We start from the raw sequence: 19,168 nt of genomic DNA on the forward strand, positions 1-19,168 counted from the left end.
CTTAATACATGAGACAGTAACTTGAAAACTGTAATATGTTACATAAATAGAAAACATGTCAATGTATTTTAGCAAGGTTTTACAGAAGGCTTATTATTTGACACTGAGGACTCAAATGTTAATGAGACCTAATATCTGTCACACTGGACCAAGTATTCCTGTGACTAAACACTGATACGATATAACTGAACTTCATGTAAAGTACTATGTAAGCAATAATGAGAAAGTAATTTGGTTTGTTGGGCCAGGAATGAGTTAAAGATAATTACAGAAAGTCATACTTTAAACAGGATCTCTAAAATTGAATTGTACAAAGATTAAAGGAGAAAAAGGGAGAAGCAAAAGGAGAGGGTTTGGGTAGGGAAAGCCAAGTTGTTGGGTGGCAGAGAGAGGAATTCAACACTCATTTCTAACCCCTTATTCTAGGTGAGGGCCTCGAGTGAGGGCTAGTGAAGATTCACGTTCATAATGAATAGCATCAGCATCCACAGGGGTGGCCTGGGTACAGAGAAAAATCTATATTACACATTTCATCATGTAATTGCATAGAGACCCAGAGTAAGAACAATGACATAATTATTAATGCCTTTTCTGGAAGCACCATCAGCCTTCTTTGGGGCCTTTATAAAGATACTTATCTCTTAATGCCTAGGCATGATGTGTCGTAGAATTTAGAGACTTACTTTTAATTCACACACTACATACATATATAGGCTTGGAAAAAAATAGAAAGTCTTCTTAAATTCTTCATATATTTAAATATATTGTCTGTTCTTAGGGACAGCATGAGATTATTAAAGAAGTGGCATATGAAGTTATAAAGTTAGAGTAAGATGAGTACATAATGGTTGTTTTCTGTATGTAGTTACATATTTTCTAAAAAAAAAGAACACAGACAATGAAAGATCTGGTGCTATAAAACAAAGCCCATTAAAGTGCTTAAAACATAATGTTCTATAACCAACCTCATGACTACCTAGCTCAGTATCTTCCTAAGTAGCTTGCATCATTCTTTGGGATCCTGCGGTTATTTACCTGGCTCACTCCTGCATACCCTATCTTAGCCATTACAAATCATTGCTTAAACATTTCCAAGACATGCAGATTTCCGTATCTCAGGGTAGATTACAACATTTGGTCAATCAGTGCCTGAGATTAAGTTCTACTCCTGCATCTTGAGGGAACAAATGAATTTGTTTCATTTCCCTACGTAAATCGCCACAATTCCAGATTGCACATTTTTTTTTTGTCTACTTGAGTAAATTTTATTCCATGACTCTTTGCTAGTTTATTGATAAGTAATGCATTCTGCATTTGCCTATCTTCCATTAGAAGTATAGATTAAGAATTTGTTTGAAAGACACTTAATAGTCACTTTTAGTTTTTTTTTAAAAAGAAAGATTGATATGGAAATGAATAATTTTTCTTTATTTACCGATGCAATGGTAGTATTCAGAAGGAAATGGAAGGTGGTGTGCTGACCCTAACAACTGTAAGCTCTCATAGATGATTGCTTATAGACAATGTAGGATGCCTTAACTATTTTTTTCCAGGTTAAGATCCAAAAGATCCAAACCCAATTAATTAAAGGATAAGGATCATAACAACAAAATCAACAACCAAACTCAAAAGGAAAACAAACAAACTTGTAAACTTCTTAAGGCTTTAGGCCCACAATGAATTTTAATTTAAGATGTAGCCTTTTATTTTTCCATCCAGTACAGTCTTGCTAAAAGGACATTCTGTTTCTTACTTGATATATTCTGAACATGATCTTAACCGTGTGTGCTTTAATTCACTGTTATAAACCACCTGCTACTGCAAAGAAGATGTTTTAAATCCCAAGCACAACTAAATTAATCATCATATGATGCATGCCAGGTCAGCTAGCTTTTGTTCTGACCAAATAAACTAATTTAAATAAGTTACTTGTTCTACATTTAGATGCTGACCCTGGTAAATTGTGGTGACATCCAGAAAATTACTTGTTAGGAAAATGTATTTAGGATAAATAGGTTGTAGTGTGAAGGTGCTGCAATGCCAAAATATTTAGGAGCTTGACTAATTTTTGATCTTTAGTTCAGGCCAATCTTCGGTTGAATACTATCATGTTCTATGGCTTCATACTTTTCAGAAAGCTATGGCCACTTGGAAAGTTAATTTAAGGTGTACATGTACATTTCACCTTGCTTGGCTTGCAGGGAGTCATGTTTATAATAGATCTTTCACAAACAAAGAAGAAATGCTGGGAGCTCACTTTAATGAAGCACAGATAAACAAACAAAATCCATTGTGCCATATGATTGAATTTATTACCAAATAAAACTGTTGGCTTATGCATTTCACAGTTTTTACTCTACATATCCAGGGTTTTTTTTAGAGGTTTTCTGTACGGTTATTTGCCCAGAATTCAGTAACAACAAAATAACAATGTGTCTTTGTTGCAGGAAGTGTAAGAAAATGAAATCCAACTAGAATAGTGAATAAAATTACAGACTACTTCCCGCTCAGCCTTATTACAAGTGCCAAGAGCTATGAAGACATTTAACCTAATGAATATAACATTTTTTTTTTTTTTTTTGGTTATGGAGCAGTGTATCCTTGTATCCAGTATCTACAGCAAAAATTTCTGTAGCATATAATCCTCTGCTCCTAAAGAGAAAGTAGATATTTTCTTACCTTAAAATTATTTAACATTTCCCATATGGAGTCTTAACTGCCAATTAGGCTGCTAAATTGTATTAAGTTCAGACAAACTGTGTTGGAAATTTAATGTCGTTTTTCATTTATGTAGTGATATTACACTTTTCCTAATATATCATATATTTTAGTCCTGATCATCCAGTCAACTTAACCTGAATCCCATAAGGAATACTAGCACGTCCTTTTCTTGGGGAGTAACTGAATAGTTCTTGCATTTTATGTGGGTTATCTTCAAATCCTCAAATAAGTTATATTTGAGATCTGACATTTTTATGGCTCAAAATCTTTTTTTAATTTATACCCTTAATTAGGTCACATTAAGAAAAGTGTTTTTTTTTAGTCCAATGTATCCATTCATCTGTGAAAGTGGACATTTATATTATTACTTCAGATAAGATTGCTCTCTGTGGTTCAGAGGCTCTGATGCATTTAACAAGTGTAATTTCATAGCATGCGTGCATAGACAACATTATAGATAGCATTCAGTGTAAATTTTATTCAGCCTATAAATTGATACTTTATTCTGTTTTCTTTTTCACTCTTCTGTGTTTCTCATTTTTCATTAAGCCACTTTTAAAATAAACTTAAAGTGTGATGCTTACGTTTAGAACCCATCACAACCCCCTCTCCCAAGAACAAAGCTGGGTGCAAACCCCCCTTACTTCCACTTGGATATGCAGTTTGACTTTCTCAATGAAGTTGGCAGTAATCCTTAAGGCTGAAAGGGAATCCTTCAGGGAGGACAATAGTGCTTTTCTTTGGCAGTAGGAAAAGAAGCAAGAGAACACAATTAATTCCGTACTCTTGCCTTCAATGGCTCAATTCAGCTGGGCCCGTTCACCGGCATTTTCAGTGATTGGCATGGAAAGGAATATAGAAAAGTGGATCTACAGAATTGCTCCTCAGCTGAGACAACTCCCTTATCTTTAACCTGTCAGATTTGCCACCAATTAGTGTCAGTATCATAGATTCTTTACAAATTTGTCAAGACACTTTTTTTCTTTTTCTTTTTTTTAAAGATTGGTTCTATTATCAGAGCATATCCTCAAAGTTCATCCTTCTCCATTATATAAATTTCTTCCCTTTTTAGATGGATAATGTAAAGTATGATAAAGTTGTGAATAATATTTGGCCCTGTTCATGGAAATTTCCTGAGAGGCAACATTAATTATGAGTTGGCACAGTAAGTTTGCTAGAATGAGTTTGACACCTTGATTGCATTTCTGAGGTGCATTTGTTGTTGCTTTGGGGAAAGTATGTATACTGGGTTCAATAGAGCATAGAATTTTAAGTTAACCTCTTATTTTCCTCCTCTTGAACATAATGATTTTAATAGTATCTTCTTGCCTATTTAAGGAGGGTGGAACATAGGAGAAATGTGTTTGTTTTTTTATCAATATCTCTAGCCTTATTTCAGTCAGTTCAGCTGAAAGTAAGAAAGTATCAGTGACTGCTCATCCATCTGTTTTGTGGGTCACTTGCCTAAGCCTCATTCCCAAGAGGATTTTTTTTTTTATCAAGTTGAATTCATCAGTAATTTACTCTAATCACATCCTAAGAGTGGGAATGATTAGTACTTCATTTTCCAACTGGCCTACCTAATCTTTTCTCCCACTCTCATCCCTAACTGGATAAACTTCTGAAGAATCTGGGAAAATCACTAGTTGATTTTTGAAAGTTATCAAACCTTGTCCAGATCTGCTTTTGAGGTAAATAACATTTTTTTTAATGGAGAGATGTAATTAAAAGTAATTTGTAAGGATGAAGATAATATAATACTTACATTTAATTTCCTCTGATTCTGTGTGGCTATGTGTCCAGCATTCTCTGGTTGATATTGTGATCCGTATCACAGTTTCTAGGTTTGGGGGTTTCCATCTAGGTTTGGGGAGTTTTCACATACCAAAAGAAATAAGACAATCTCTGAATAAATCTAAGAGAAAGGGGTTGAACAAAAGAATTTATGTGTTTAACAGATTGTATTGATGTGGGAGAGCTAGGTTCTTGTCTCACAGAGTTGAAGAATTAATCTTGTGGACAAAGGAGAGTGAGTAAAGCAACAGAAGTTTATTAAGCAAGGATACAGAAAAAAAGCTCTCAGGAATCAGAGGGGTCCCAACAGGATTGCCACTAAGGTCTTTTAGGGATGGTCTTTTATAGAAAGCTAACCAGGGAATTTAATTCTTTTTTTTTTTTTTTGGTTTTTCATGCATTTTTTATTTTTTTAATTTTTTTTATTAACATATAATGTTTTCTTTGTTTCAGGGGTACAGGTCTGTGATTCATCGGTCTTACACAATTCACAGCGCTCACCATAGCACATACCCTCCCCAGTGTCCATTACCCAGCCACCCTATCCCTCCCAAGCTCCTCCACTCCAGCAACCCTCAGTTTGTTTCCTGAGATTAAGAGTCTCTTATTGTTTGTCTCCCTCTCTGGTTTCGTCTTGTTTCATTTTTCCCTCCCTTCCCCTGTGATCCTTTATCTTGTTTCTCAAATTCCTCATATCAGTGAGATCATCTGATACTTGTCTTTCTCTGATTGACTTATTTCGCTTAGCATAATACTCTCCAGTTCCATCCATGTCATTACAAATGGAAAGATTTCATTTTTTGATGGCTGCATAATATTCCATTGTATATATATACCACTTCTCTATCCATTCATCTGTTGATGGACATCTAGGCTCTTTCCATAGTTTGGTTATTGTGGACATTGCTGCTATAAACATCGGGGTGCATGTACCCCTTCAGATCTCTACATTTGTATCTTTGGGGTAAATACCCAGTAGTGCAATTGCTGGATCGAATGGTAGCTCTATTTCCAACTTTCTGAGGAACCTCCATACTGTTTTCCAGAGTGGTTGCACCAGCTTGCATTCCCACCAACAGTGTAGGAGGGTTCCCCTTTCTCTGCATCCCTGCCAATATCTGTCGTTTCCTGACTTGTTAATTTTAGCCATTCTGACTGGTGTGAGGTGGTATCTCATTGAGGTTTTGATTTGGATTTCCCTGATGCCGAGCGATGTTGAGCACTTTTTCATGTGTCTGTTGGCCATTTGGATGTCTTCTTTGGAAAAATGTCTGTTCATGTGTTCTGCCCATTTCTTGATTGGACTATTTGTTCTTTGGGTGTTGTGTTTGATAAGTTCTTTATAGATTTTGGATACTAGCCCTTCATCTGATATGTCATTTGCAAATATCTTCTCCCATTTTGTCGGCTGTCTTTTGGTTTTGTTGACTGTTTCCTTTGCTGTGCAAAAGCTTTTTATCTTGAAGTTCCAATAGTTCATTTTTGCCCTTGCTTCCCTTGCCTTTGGCAATGCGTCTAGGAAGAAGTTGCTGCAGCTGAGGTCAAAGAGATTGCTGCCTGTGTTCTCCTCAAGGATTTTGATGGATTCCTGTCTCACATTTAGGTCTTTCATCCATTTTGAGTCTATTTTTGTGTGTGGTGTAAGGAAATGGTCCAATTTCATTCTGCATGTGGCTGTCCAATTTTCCCAAGACCATTTGTTGAAGAGACTGTCTTTTTTCCATTGGACATTCTTTCCTGCTTTGTCGAAGATTAGTTGACCATAGAGTTGAGGGTCCATTTCTGGGCTCTCTATTCTGTTCCATTGATCTATGGGTCTATTTTGTGCCAATACCATACTGTCTTGATGATGACAGCTTTGTAATAGAGCTTGAAGTCCGGAATTTTGATTCCACCAGCTTTGCTTTTCTTTTTCAACATTCCTCTGGCTATTTGGGGTCTTTTCTGGTTCCATACAAATTTTAGGATTATTTGTTCCATTTCTTTGAAAAAAGTTGATGGTATTTTGAAAGGGATTGCATTAAATGTGTAGATTGCTCTAAGTAGCATAGACATTTTCACAATATTTGTTCTTCGAATCCATGAGCATGGAACGTTTTTCCATTTCTTTGTGTCTTCCTCAATTTCTTTCATGAGGATTCTATAGTTTTCTGAGTACAGTTTCTTTGCCTCTTTGGTTAGATTTATTCCTAGGTATCTTCTGGTTTGGGGAGCAGCTGTAAATGGGATCGACTCCTTAATTTCTCTTTCTTCTGTCTTGTTGTTGGTGTATAGAAATGCAACTGATTTCTGTGCATTGAATTTATATCCTGCCACTTACTGAATTCCTGTATGAGTTCTAGCAGTTTTGGGTTTTCCATATAAAGTATCATATTATCTGCAAAGAGTGAGAGTTTGACTTCTTCTTTGCCTATTTGGATGCCTTTTATTTCTTTTTGTTGTCTGATTGCTGAGGGTAGCACTTCTAGTACTATGTTGAAGAGCAGTGGTGATAGTGGACATCCCTGCTGCATTCCTGACTTTAGGGGAAAAACTCTCAGTTTTTCCCCCTTGAGAATTATACTTGCTGTGGGTTTTTTATAGATGGCTTAAATCCTTTTAACATCTCTATTGATATCACCATAGAGCAAGGACTAGTGATAGCACCTTCAATGGCTTACTTCCTTTTTAGGGCCCGGTAATTTTCTTGGTCCCAAGTAGCTGTTGTAACAAGACCCCACCTCTGACACCTAGGGCAGGATGGTCTGGTTTCTTCCCTTATCTCTTATTTCCTTTCATCTTCTGCATTTTTTAATTTTGTGAGCCTGATCCCATGGCCCCCTACCTATCTTTCCCTACCTAGCCCCACCTGTCCCTTACTCACTATCATTTGTCCTCGGAGGTCACCAAATTAAAACATGTTGGAACAAGGCAGGAAAGAAAAAAGACAATATTGTGTTAAGTCACAAATAAAGAAAAAAGAAAAAAAGAAATGACAGCAACTCAAATATTGCTCCTACTCCCACTGCTACTCCAAGTAGTCCCTAATATTTAGCTCCAGCCATTTGGCAGTCTGATTTTTTTTTTTTTCCATTGAGGCATTTTATTTGCATGTATTACATCCCTAGAAAAAGAATCCCAGGATTTTCCCTCCTGTGTGTTTTCGTCTTGCTTCTTCATGGTCCATGATGCCAGCTGAGGTTGTCAGTACAATGAAACCAAACTGGCGGGACGGGAGCAGGTTATTCTGCCATTTTTCTAGATCTTTCAGTGGTACATCAAATCTGGGGCTGATCACTCCACACTTGTTTAACCTGCCCGTGAGGCTCACAACAATCTTACCCGCTCCGTGATCATCAGTGATTTCACATTCGCCAACGTAACCATGCTTCATCATCACAGTGAGAAACCGGATGATGACTTTGGAGCACGGCCTAATAAGAACCTGGCATTTGCCTCTCTTCTCAGCATTGTTAATGCTCTTGGGAGCATCTGCCAGGACATTCATGCGCACCATTATGGCCGCACGGAAAGATGGTGGGAAGAGTTGGCAGTCTGATTTCATGCATTTATTTTCTCATTTACTCATCTCCCAATCCCATGAGACAGGAGCTGGTAGTGTTCTTATTTCGCTGATAGGAAACAAAGGCATAATGATTTAAAAAAATATATTATAAAGAAGTTATATTATGCAAACCCTTTGTCTATTGCTGAAATGGATACTTGGAGGATTTAAGTACCTTTGCCAAAATTGGAAAGCTGGCAACATCTGGATTCTAACCCAGATGGTGGTCTGACTAGTGTCTTTGGCCCTAAAAACTATGCTGTGCTGCCGCTCCTTATTTGAGTTAATAAAGGGTAAAATGTAAAACAGGATACAATTATTACTCTCATCCAGATATAAAATTAAAACATGTCAAAGATTTTTTTAAATTCATTAATTAATGAGGGAGCCAATAAGTTATTACATGTGGTTCAAAGGGGAACCCTAAATTCTACATATTTAAGTCAAATAAGGAATGCTAGAATAAATGGATGCAAACTGGCCAAACAGGCCAGTAACCCGAGGGGCTTAAGGAACTGCATTTCACTGGATACAATTTATATTTTTATGGAGGAGAATTATTTGTATTACTATCTCTATTAATTACACATTCATCCCCTTAACTTTCCCACTGCTGAAAGGACCCACAGGAGTCACTTTATCTTATGGGATATCTTTATTACAGGCAGAAGATAACAAAACAGCAGCAAAAGCAGAAGCATTTGCATTAAAAAGGGTCCAGAGATACTAGGTAAAGGCTCTTTTGTCTTCCCACTCCTGGGTGGGTTGCACAGGACTTAAACCATCACCACCGTATATGCAAAGCACCTCTGTGCCAGGTACCCAAGTCTGTTCATGGTGGGAGGCATGCTGTTCACACAGGCACATCCTAGCTATATGACCAGCATTCATCTTTTAAATCCACCAAAACTAAATGCAAATCATAAACCTAACTACTATTTAACAATGCTAACAGCTTGATACATCCTACTCCAAAACACCATGTAGACTCATGGTTACAGAATAGCATTTATCATTAGTTAAGAGATTCTATAACAATGGGTCAGTAGTCAAGGGGATTAGTGTGTGGTCCATCCAAACCAGCTGAAATGAACTCATGCATTTTTCTACAATTTAAATTCTACCTGTACAGACACATTAAAACAAAACAAAACAAAACAATACAACAACAACAACAACAACAACAAAACCAAAACCCTAAACAAAGACGATTAGGTAACAATCAAGTAGAGATATAACACAGATGGGTGACAGGACAAATTTCAGTCTTTCATGATTTTTTTATAGAAAGTGTACTCAAAAGTAAGATAACTGCTATAAAATACCAGTCTAACCAGATAAAAAGAAAAAAAAAAATCCAGGCATTCTTCCCCTTGTGTTTCTATTTAGAACCAAAAGTTTCTGATACATAGATATATTTACTGTTGATTTTCTCTTTTGTTCCCAGTTCCCCGCACATCCTCACCTTCCCCACAGAGACTGTAGTTTACAGTAAGGGGCTGTTGCATAGTTCTGGAGTTAACTTCAAACTTTATTTGTAAATATATTTTATAGTTGAAATTTTACATTCATCAATATCTCATCTCATGAAGTAACTATTATATACTGATTTAAAGATGATGAAAAAAGTTTCTTTGCTTCTCTTCATTTATCTCATTTTTTTCATTTAAATTTTTTTCTACAAAAAAAAACTAACAGCAGGTTAAACTATATGAACTGGCAAATAAATGCCTCATTGAAATTAAATAAAAATATTGTTTTCTATAATTTGAAACTTTGAGCTTTGTCTATTCATACATTCTTAGTGGGAGATATAGCTCTCAGAGGTGCTAAAATTGGTTCTTATTGGGGGTGGTGTAAAAAGGCCTTACTCTGTGTATAAGACACAGATATACATACATTACAGAAACACTTATACCCTTTATCTGTGGCATTAAAATTTCATGGGGTTAACAATTACGAAAAAAACTGTAAAAGGCTACATAGTGGAGAAATGAAAAAAAAGGCTGACAAACACAACCTCTGTTTAGTTGATGGAATAGTGAATTACAATAGTTAATAGATGATTTTTGTCTATCTTTTTTTTTTAACATTGAACTGATCAATTGTTTTGACTTCAAGCAGACTGAACTCTGGTAAGTCTGCTGGTAAATTATAATTATGCTATGTTATGTTCTCTAATTTGATTAAAAAAAGTAAATAAATGAAACTTGGGTTACACTGTATAAAGCATTACTTTCTGTGATATACCAAATTGAACACCTTGACTTTTAATTAGCTCTATCCAGCAAAACAGGAACATTTTATTGCTTACCTCAGTGACTACATTTCTCAGTGTGATCCAGGTGTTTGATGGCAAAGTTTTGGCAGTTACTGTATCAGAAGGAAACGTGACTTGGCAATGCACAGAGTAATGTGAAGCATTCTTTCTGTTACCATATGGAACAAAAGTAATTATTAATGAGGGAAGGAAAAGCAATTTTATCACTTGCAGTTTGTTGAGAAATATTCTTCATAGAAGACAGTGTTGATGTTGAAGTTATAAGACATGGAACATTGGAAGTCACTTGTGTTAGGAATGTAAACAATATTTTCCTTTGCCTTTTTCTAGAGACAAAGGCAGAAGAAATATAGTTACAAATATTTTGTGTGTTTTTTGTTTGAATAAAGTTTTATTTACCTAATTAAGATTACAGGCCGATTTGATCTACTGCACTACATCTGGGTGCTATACTTTTACTTAGTATTACATGGTGGATTCAAAATTAATTCTTTTTTTCTTTTAAAGATTTTTATTTATTTATTTGACAGAGAGAGAGATAGCAAGAGCAGGAACACGAGCAGGGGGAGTGGGAGAGGGAGAAGCAGGCTTCCCGCGGAGCAGGGAGCCCGATGTGGGACTCGATCCCAGGACCCTGGGGTCATGACCTGAGCCGAAGGCAGACGCTTAATGACTGAGCCACCCAGGCATCCTCAAAATTAATTCTAATAAAGTTTCAATCTGAGGGCAAAATATTAATAAGGAACTAGGGTCTAAGAGTAAGAAATAAGATCACACTGAGGTCAGTGATATGATTCTAACTGGAAAATTAAATATTCTAGTGAAATTGGGCTAACATCACAAGGCAAAGGATGCCCAAATAGATACACACCATCATCTTGTAGAGACCTTAGACATTTTTTCATTTCAGTCAAATGACAAGAAAATGTTACTCAGGCAAAAAAAAAAAAAAAAATTGAAAATTTAGTTTCACTTATTCTTTTAATTCTTTCACAGATACTTAATTAGTGTGTATACTCTATTAGGAACAGCAGATCAGGGCAAATGAGAATCCTTACCCTGGAGGAGTTGTGTTGCTGAGGGCAAAAAAACAGTATACATGGAGAGTTACAACAGAACGTGTCTGCTGTGGGTGTGTTCTGTCTCAGAATTCAGCAACACGTGGGTCTAAATTTGGATGCTTCACATGTTGCCTGTGTGTCCGTGGAGAGATGTGTTACCTCACCTATTGAATGACAATAATGATGATTGTATCATAAAGCTACTTTTATATGTATTAAGGCAAATACATATAACGTGACAAACACCCTGCCTAGTACAGAGTAAGTATTCAGAGAAAGTCTAATATTAGGAATAAAGAAAATGATGATAATGGGAATGATACTACATTCCCTACACACAGCTGTGGAAGGGGCACTGAGCAGAGGCATGCTTGGAAGTTGGGGCCAGACACTACTCTAAGTTGGTTATGTCTTAAATGCAAAAAATGACTCAGAAATAATCTAACTGGCATTATCTTGATGCACTACTAAAATGCAACATTAGTAGTTGCACTACTAAAAATGTTTATAAAACTAAAGTGCTTGCTTATATGGCAAGAGGAATAGTGGCATGACATATCTAATGATTGGACAGACTAAATGCATCTAAAATTACGTGTGAATTTCCTGAAATTTAGTTTCAGGTTAAGACCAAAGCACCATTAGTTATATAAAATCAGTAACTTGGGGCGCCTGGGTGGCTCAGTCGGTTAAGCGTCTGCCTTCGGCTCAGGTCATGATCCCGGGGTCCTGGGATCGAGCCCCGCATCGGGCTTCCCGCTTGGCGGGGAGCCTGCTTCTCCCTCTCCCGCTTGTGTTCCCTCTCTCTCTCTCTCTCTGTCAATTAAATAAATAAAATCTTTAAAAAAAAAAAAATCAGTAACTTTTTTATAAATGAATGACAACAGCAGCATGGAAGGCTTAATTAGCATAAAGAGGTGAAAGTTACATATAATCCACATTTTTTAGCTATTATAGTTCTATATTTATTACATATTTATATATTTATAAATTCAATATATATTTGTATATTATTTATAAATTATATGTTTATATATTATTTATATGTTATGTATTATATATTTAAACATAATATGTAAGTATATTGAAATTTAATATATTTATAGCTATTTTATGGTGGATAATTAAAGATCAGTAATGTGACAGTAAATTTTAAATTTCTCCCTTCTTCCTTAAGAGAAAAAAAATATTTGGTAGTATTGACAGGAATTTGCAATTTTCATGATGTTTCACTCCTTGGCTTGTATACAGTCTTTATCCCTTACACTAGGCCATACATACATAGGACAATCTAGGTGTTGCTCTTTTGGCCTAATGCTCACCTCTCCTGAAGATGAGTTTCTTTCTTCGTTTTATGTAAAGCTCTAACTTCTGGAATCTTTTATCTAAAAGGATAATGTGGAAATACTGTATATTAATATCTCAGAGGATAATAACTGTATCTAAATTCCACATGTTACTAGACTCATTACTTCTCTTACTTGCTATCCCAGTTTTATGTATTTACCTAGTAGGCTTGCTTTACAAAAAGGGACTGGAAAATATGATATATAGAGACAGAATTAGAATTTTAACTCCCTTTGGTTAAAGAAACAAAGAAATGTTGTTCCAGGAAGCCACCTGAAAGAGTGGCAAGCCAGATAATGAAAGGGGGATGAGATTCAGTTAGTTCAAATTGTTTATTTATTTAGACAGTCAGTCAATATGCATTGAGTAGTCACTGTGTTTCAAATGCTAGGAATACAGAAAGTATTGACTTCATGGAAGAAAGAAAATGAAACAGTGTAATAGGTAAAAATGGACTGAGTGGGAGTGCTTTATTGGGAATAATATAAAAACAAGCACAGGCCTAGAGTCAGAGGTAAACAGACACATATCAGTCAAGGCTCAGCCATTTCCTGAGTATGTATGTTACTCAGGCTCAGTGAACTTCTATTTCCTTGTCAATATAAGAAGGATCACACCAACCTTGCAAAATTGTCATGATATTACGAATATTATGTATATAATGCCTGGTGCATTGAAGGTCTTCAGTAATTGTAATCATTAAAAACCATATAATGAAAGCCACAAAGATCTCTCATGTGGTTGTGTCTCATCCATAATGTCCCTTAGAATTGCTTTCTCAAAGGCCTCATAAACTAAATAAATAGTCAGATATTTATATTTAACTCTTAATTCTCACAGTAAACGATATAATTGTTCCTTAGTCAGGAGTTTTTACTCCCCTAAAAGGGTGAAGAGACGGTGGTGACATGCTCATCAGGTATGTTGGGAAATTACTGATCTCAGTGAACCTGGTTCAAATGCATCACTACCAGCTTGCATTTCAAGGGCCACCTGGCTTATCATCTGCACAACAACAGGCAGTGAGATGTTAAAAGAATCATTTCCATACTTTAATTTTCTGTAAATGAACATTTTTGCATAGTAGTTTTCTATATGAGGAACTTAAACCTAGATTGCAAGGACTCTTAAAATGTGCACTTGCTTAGATGTTGCTTCGTCAGTCTGTTTATTATTAAATTCTGCTGTGTGTATGTAAAACCTCCTCCACTAAATTGTCAAGCCTTTGAGATCAAGGACTCATCTACTTTTTAAAAATATTATGGAAATGTAGCACACAAAGTAAGTGTTGTGTACATAGTAAGGGTCACTTGTTCTGGTTAAATGTAATTATGTTGTATGATGCACTTCAAGAGGCATGTTGTCATTTCACTAGGGATTCATCACAAAAGCTTTGATTTTTCATCTTATAAATAAGAAATCAAAGCTTCAAGATGCAAAATAGCCTGTCCTAAAACCAAATAGAGAAGTTTGAAATAGCTTTTTTCATTATCCCAAAGAACTATTTTGATCTAAAATAAAATATTTCACTATTTCTAGAAGAGCTTGAAAATCAATTTAGCCTTACTGGAGGATGAGTTTTGAAACAATTCTTATGTCATTATGATACTAAATATCAGGATTTTCTAGAGACTTTTATTCAAATGGGTAGTATAAATATTGATTTTGGGTTAGAAAGTATTAGGAACAAATTTTAGAGAAACCTTTTAAAAAATCAGTAATGAAGGTTTATGTGTGCTTATGAATAGGGAAGATGTCCAGACTATAAGCATACCAATTAAAGATAGATACATTTGAAAATGAAATATGCCAAACTACGTGATTAGGCTACATTATTGGCTTACTTAAGAAAATGAATTTGATCATTTTCATAACACAATTACCTAAATCCCATTGGCAAAATAGAACTTCAAAATAAATCAAGATCATAGCTGGTAAAACGTTAGGTGTGGATCTAGAGTAGGAAGATGGTGAGGAAGTGAGGAGGAAAGAGAAAAAGTGGCAAACTCAGAGAACCCTCTTTCAGTAAATCAGAGATCACCTTTTATTTTTTCTTTTGAGACATGATTAATCTCCATTACCTCTTTAAAATTTCAGATGTGTGAGTTTGCAGTGGGTTAGGCATTACTGTGAGAAAATTTTACAAAATGTACATATTTTTCAATTTGCATAGATGTTTTCAAGACACAGGACTGGGACCACTTATCTCATTTCAAATAGGTCACACGACTTTGACTAAAATTAACTGAATATGACATGGCAATAGTATTGAACCAAACTGCTAAAATAATGCAAAAAATTTTGGTGACCTGATTAATAGTTTTGTGTGTCCATACTGCAGTGTTATTCTTTATGAATTGTTAAAATGGAAAATGCATATTTCCTCAAATAAACATTCACTGGTATAAAATTGATATGTTTATTCAAATTTATTAAAATGTTCACTTGTCTCCACCAAGTTATTTAATAAAGTAATGCCCAGTTTAATTAAAATTGTGTATTTATTTGATAAAGAAATGGTGATTTTCATGTTTGTATGTACAAATTTAATCAGTCCCTGCTGTATCCTTGTATATTCTCTATTCCTGTAATAAATGTTATATCAGGCTATATGCTATACAGTAGAAATGGTACAAATGGAGATGAGCTCTTCCTCTAAACTCAGAAGTTTTTATTGTCCTAAAGTGGGATTGTTCTACCCTGAAATTGACAAAATAAGTTGTTTGTCACTTTGGCATGAGTGTCCTTTTTGGCACATCTGCCTCATTCCCACTGTCACAATTTAAAACATTATATATTGCTTATTATGAATAATCTTTGGTTTCACATAATTATGCTATCAGCTTACTAGTAATTTGTGTGTATCATTTAATTATTTTGAAAGACAATATCCTGAATCAGAACTGCATTACCCTTAATTTACCATATTAAAATTAGAACTGTAATATGGCCAAATTAACTTTTATCATAAAATATGAAATAATCACAACCCATGATTAACCTGATATTTTTCACCTAAAAATGATATAAACCTTTGTTACATTAAATACAGAGAAAGTCCAGAAATATAGTTAATGTTTAAGATAACCTTGATGCTCTTACATTTATCTTGTATTTTATATAAAACTCTTTTAAAGTAGAGCACTTAAGATATCTAGCACACAGTATTTAACATGTACATGTTGGATGAAAGAACAAATGGATAAAAAGCAATTGCATGTAAAGCAGGGCCCCGAAAGTTTTCGTAAATTATCCAATTTAATCCTCATAGTGACTCTGACATAAGCAAGGGTACTTTTATTGACTGTCTGCCACATGTGAGGCACTTTAAATATTTAATTTTCCTTAATTTTAATAGCATTATCTTCAAATTTACTCATGAAGAAAGAGATTTGAAAAACTGGGTGATTTGGTAAATGACATCATTATCTTAGTGGTCAAGTGAGTATTGAGGCAAGTTCTAGCTTGCATGACTCAGAAGTCCATCAAAATTTCTTTCCTTATACCATAAACTATATATATACTAAATATATATTTTGAGATTGTTAACTTTAGTAATGGATAGAATTACATGTTATGTATCTGATTTAATAAATATATTTATCTTGTGGCTATATTTTACATTTAAGCAATTGTGAAAATACAAGCTTTAGAGCTTAATAAATATTATCCAATTATGTATAAATTTAATGACAGAAAAGAATATGAAAAACTGCTCATTTTAAAAAGAGAGAAGATGGGGCACCTGAGTGGCTTAGTTGGTTAAGCGTCTGCCTTCACCTCGGGTCATGATCCCAGGGTCCTGGAATGGAGCATCAGGTTTCCTGCTCAGCGGGGAGCCTGCTTCTCCCTCTGCCTGCCGCTCCCCCTGCCTGTGCTCTCTCTGTCTCTGTCAAATAAATAAATAAAATCTTAAAAAAAAAAATAGAAAGAGAGAAGAAACAGAAGACACACATACACACAAAAAAACCTCTGTCCCTTAGTTTTCGAAGATACTTTATCATTCTTCTTGTCAGTCATTTTCTTTATTTTCTTTTTCTTTCTTTCTTTCCCTTTCTTTCTTTCTGTCTTTCTTTCTTTCTTTCTTTCTCTTCCTTTCTTTCTTTCTTCCTTCCTTCCTTTTTTCTTTCTTCCTTTCTTTTTGAGAGAGAAAGAGAGAGAGTGCACATGAGTGGGGGAGGGGAGAAGAGGGCAGAGGGAGAGAAAGAGAATCTTAAGCAGCCCGGAGCCCAACTCAGGGCTCTTTCTCAGGACTCTGAGATCATGATCTGAGCCGTAATCAAGAGTTGGACACTTAACCAACTGAGCCACCCAGGCACCCTGTCACTCATTTTCTGAGGAGGCTGCTTTTATTCTGTAAAATTAGATACTTTCTGAACATACATCAAAAAATCATAACGTCTTTCAAATTTTTATTAAAAAGTATAATTTATTTCACAAATAGGCAAGTTTTATAATAGTTAATTCGTGTGCTCACTTCATCCCTGGGTACTCAGAAAATTTGCAGCTGGAATTATTTATTTCAGCACTTCCCTGTCAATGACCCATTCTTCTCCGGTAATCTAGCATGCAATTCACAAAACCTATAGCCAAAGAATAGGGTGTTTTATGGTCTAAAAGAAAGTGTTCTGTTTCTTGTGTTGTATTTCCAAAATTTAGAGTTCCTTTGCCCAATCATATTATTTTAATTTACTAAATTACTGACAGGTGAAGGAAGACTTCTCCTTTTACCTGATTTTTTTCTTAGAACAAAAAATAGTACAATCCTCCATATTTTTTGTCTTTTGCCAAAAAGTGTAGGCGATTTCACATGATCTTCTTTCCAAATCAGTTGGCGATCCTATCATAGAAAAGAGACATAAAATACTGACTGAATGGAACAGCAACTCAAAGGCCAGGAGGTTTCAATTCTAAAAGAGTGTTAGTGTCAAGATATGTGACTGCAGACGTAGCAGCGTGTGATGAGAGGGGACTTGAGTTCAAAAGTCAGGTAATCTTGTGAAGGAAAAGTTTCCAAAGAACATTCTAGAGAAGAGGCAATGGTTTTTATTTCAGGGAAGTTGAACTGACTTAAAAAGCGAGATTAAAAATTCTCTTACAGAAAGGGGGAGATCCTAAAGGTGAAAACTATTTCATTGAATAAGCTGATATGATTTATATGTTTAGTAACCCAAAGGATCATTTGTAAAGTCTCATGCTAAGCACATTTGCCATCAATTTAAAATCTACATTGTAACTGGGAAGGAAGATGGCCCCAAAGGGAGGTGGGGGAATGTGAAAACAGCCCCTATCATTGATATAACTACTCTGACAATGCTCTAAATGTCTAACAACACTTTAAAAATTCCATGTATGTTTATTATTTTTGCCATATGGTTCTATGGTTCTGAAACATTTGAGTTTCCAGCAGTTCAATGCATAAACAGGCTAGTTAGAAGTAATAAAGATATGCATTTCTGTAATCCTCACAGTAAAATGTAGCCTAAACTCAACATGATAGGTTTAAACTCTAGGACTCAGATTTTAGATGAGGTATTGTTAGCTGCTTCTTCACACGAACTTCATGCCATTCTTTTCAAGAGATAATCTAGAGGAAACACAAAGCCTAAAATGTTTCTGCATTTCGTGACGCTTGATAGCAAGGCCTAACTTTGAATATGTCATATAAAAACTATGTATTATTCAAGTGTATTTGATTATCTTGAAATGCCTCATGCAACAGTCTTAAGATCACTAAACTCTAACCATACCATCACTACTGTAATTTGATCTCAATTGGACTCTTCGTAACTAGATTCAAAGTATTTCCCTTAGCCCTGCACTTAACCATCAAATTGACTGTGTGAATTCCCTGCTCAAAGAACTTCAATGGCTCCCCACTGCCTACTCAATGACAGAAATTCCTTAGTCAGGCATTCAAGTCCCTTTGCAATCCACCAGTTTCCTGTGTTTTCTATGAGTGCAAGCTAAATTATCTTCTATGAGTACAAACTAAATTATCCTGTTTCTTGTCCATCATGCATCATTTCTGTTTCAACATAATTTAAAATACTTCCTCTGACTGTATAAGTAATACACATTTATTGTAGATCAGGAAAATATAGAAAAGGAAGAAAAAAAAAGGAAAGCACTTGTTCTGCTGCTTGAGGAAAATCAATATTAATTGCTAATATTGTTAGCAAGTTTGAAATTATATTGAATTTAGAGGTTTGCAATACTTCTCTTAAGTAGTTGCCTTTTTCTAAAATTTTATAATATATACATTTTTGTGAGCATCTCCAATATACTTGTAAATAAATTCTTGAAAGTGGGATCACTGAATTATAAGGTAAGAAGATTGGAAAGCTTTTCAATTTTTATCAATACCCTTGTTGCAAAGCAGGCACAGTGATTATCCTCCCAAAAGGCAAGGGTGTGGTG

General features: G+C 35.2%; 2 protein-coding genes across 14 annotated transcripts in view; one reads left to right on the top strand and one right to left on the bottom strand.

The window, feature by feature from the left end:
- Positions 1–19,168, top strand: part of PCDH9 (protocadherin 9) — a 921,308-nt gene that overhangs the window by 106,957 nt on the left and 795,183 nt on the right. The gene's annotated exons all lie outside the window — the stretch shown is intronic.
- LOC112826894 (small ribosomal subunit protein uS8-like) lies at positions 7,587–8,073 on the bottom strand. The gene has a single exon (XM_073894286.1). It carries the CDS (start codon positions 8,057–8,059, stop codon positions 7,619–7,621), a length of 441 nt encoding a protein of 146 aa, XP_073750387.1. The 5' UTR covers positions 8,060–8,073; the 3' UTR covers positions 7,587–7,618.

The sequence above is a fragment of the Callorhinus ursinus genome, unplaced genomic scaffold (assembly GCF_003265705.2).
Source record: "Callorhinus ursinus isolate GAN/ISIS: 27379988/994484 unplaced genomic scaffold, GSC_fseal_2.0 scaffold7, whole genome shotgun sequence".
NCBI lineage: Eukaryota > Metazoa > Chordata > Mammalia > Carnivora > Otariidae > Callorhinus > Callorhinus ursinus.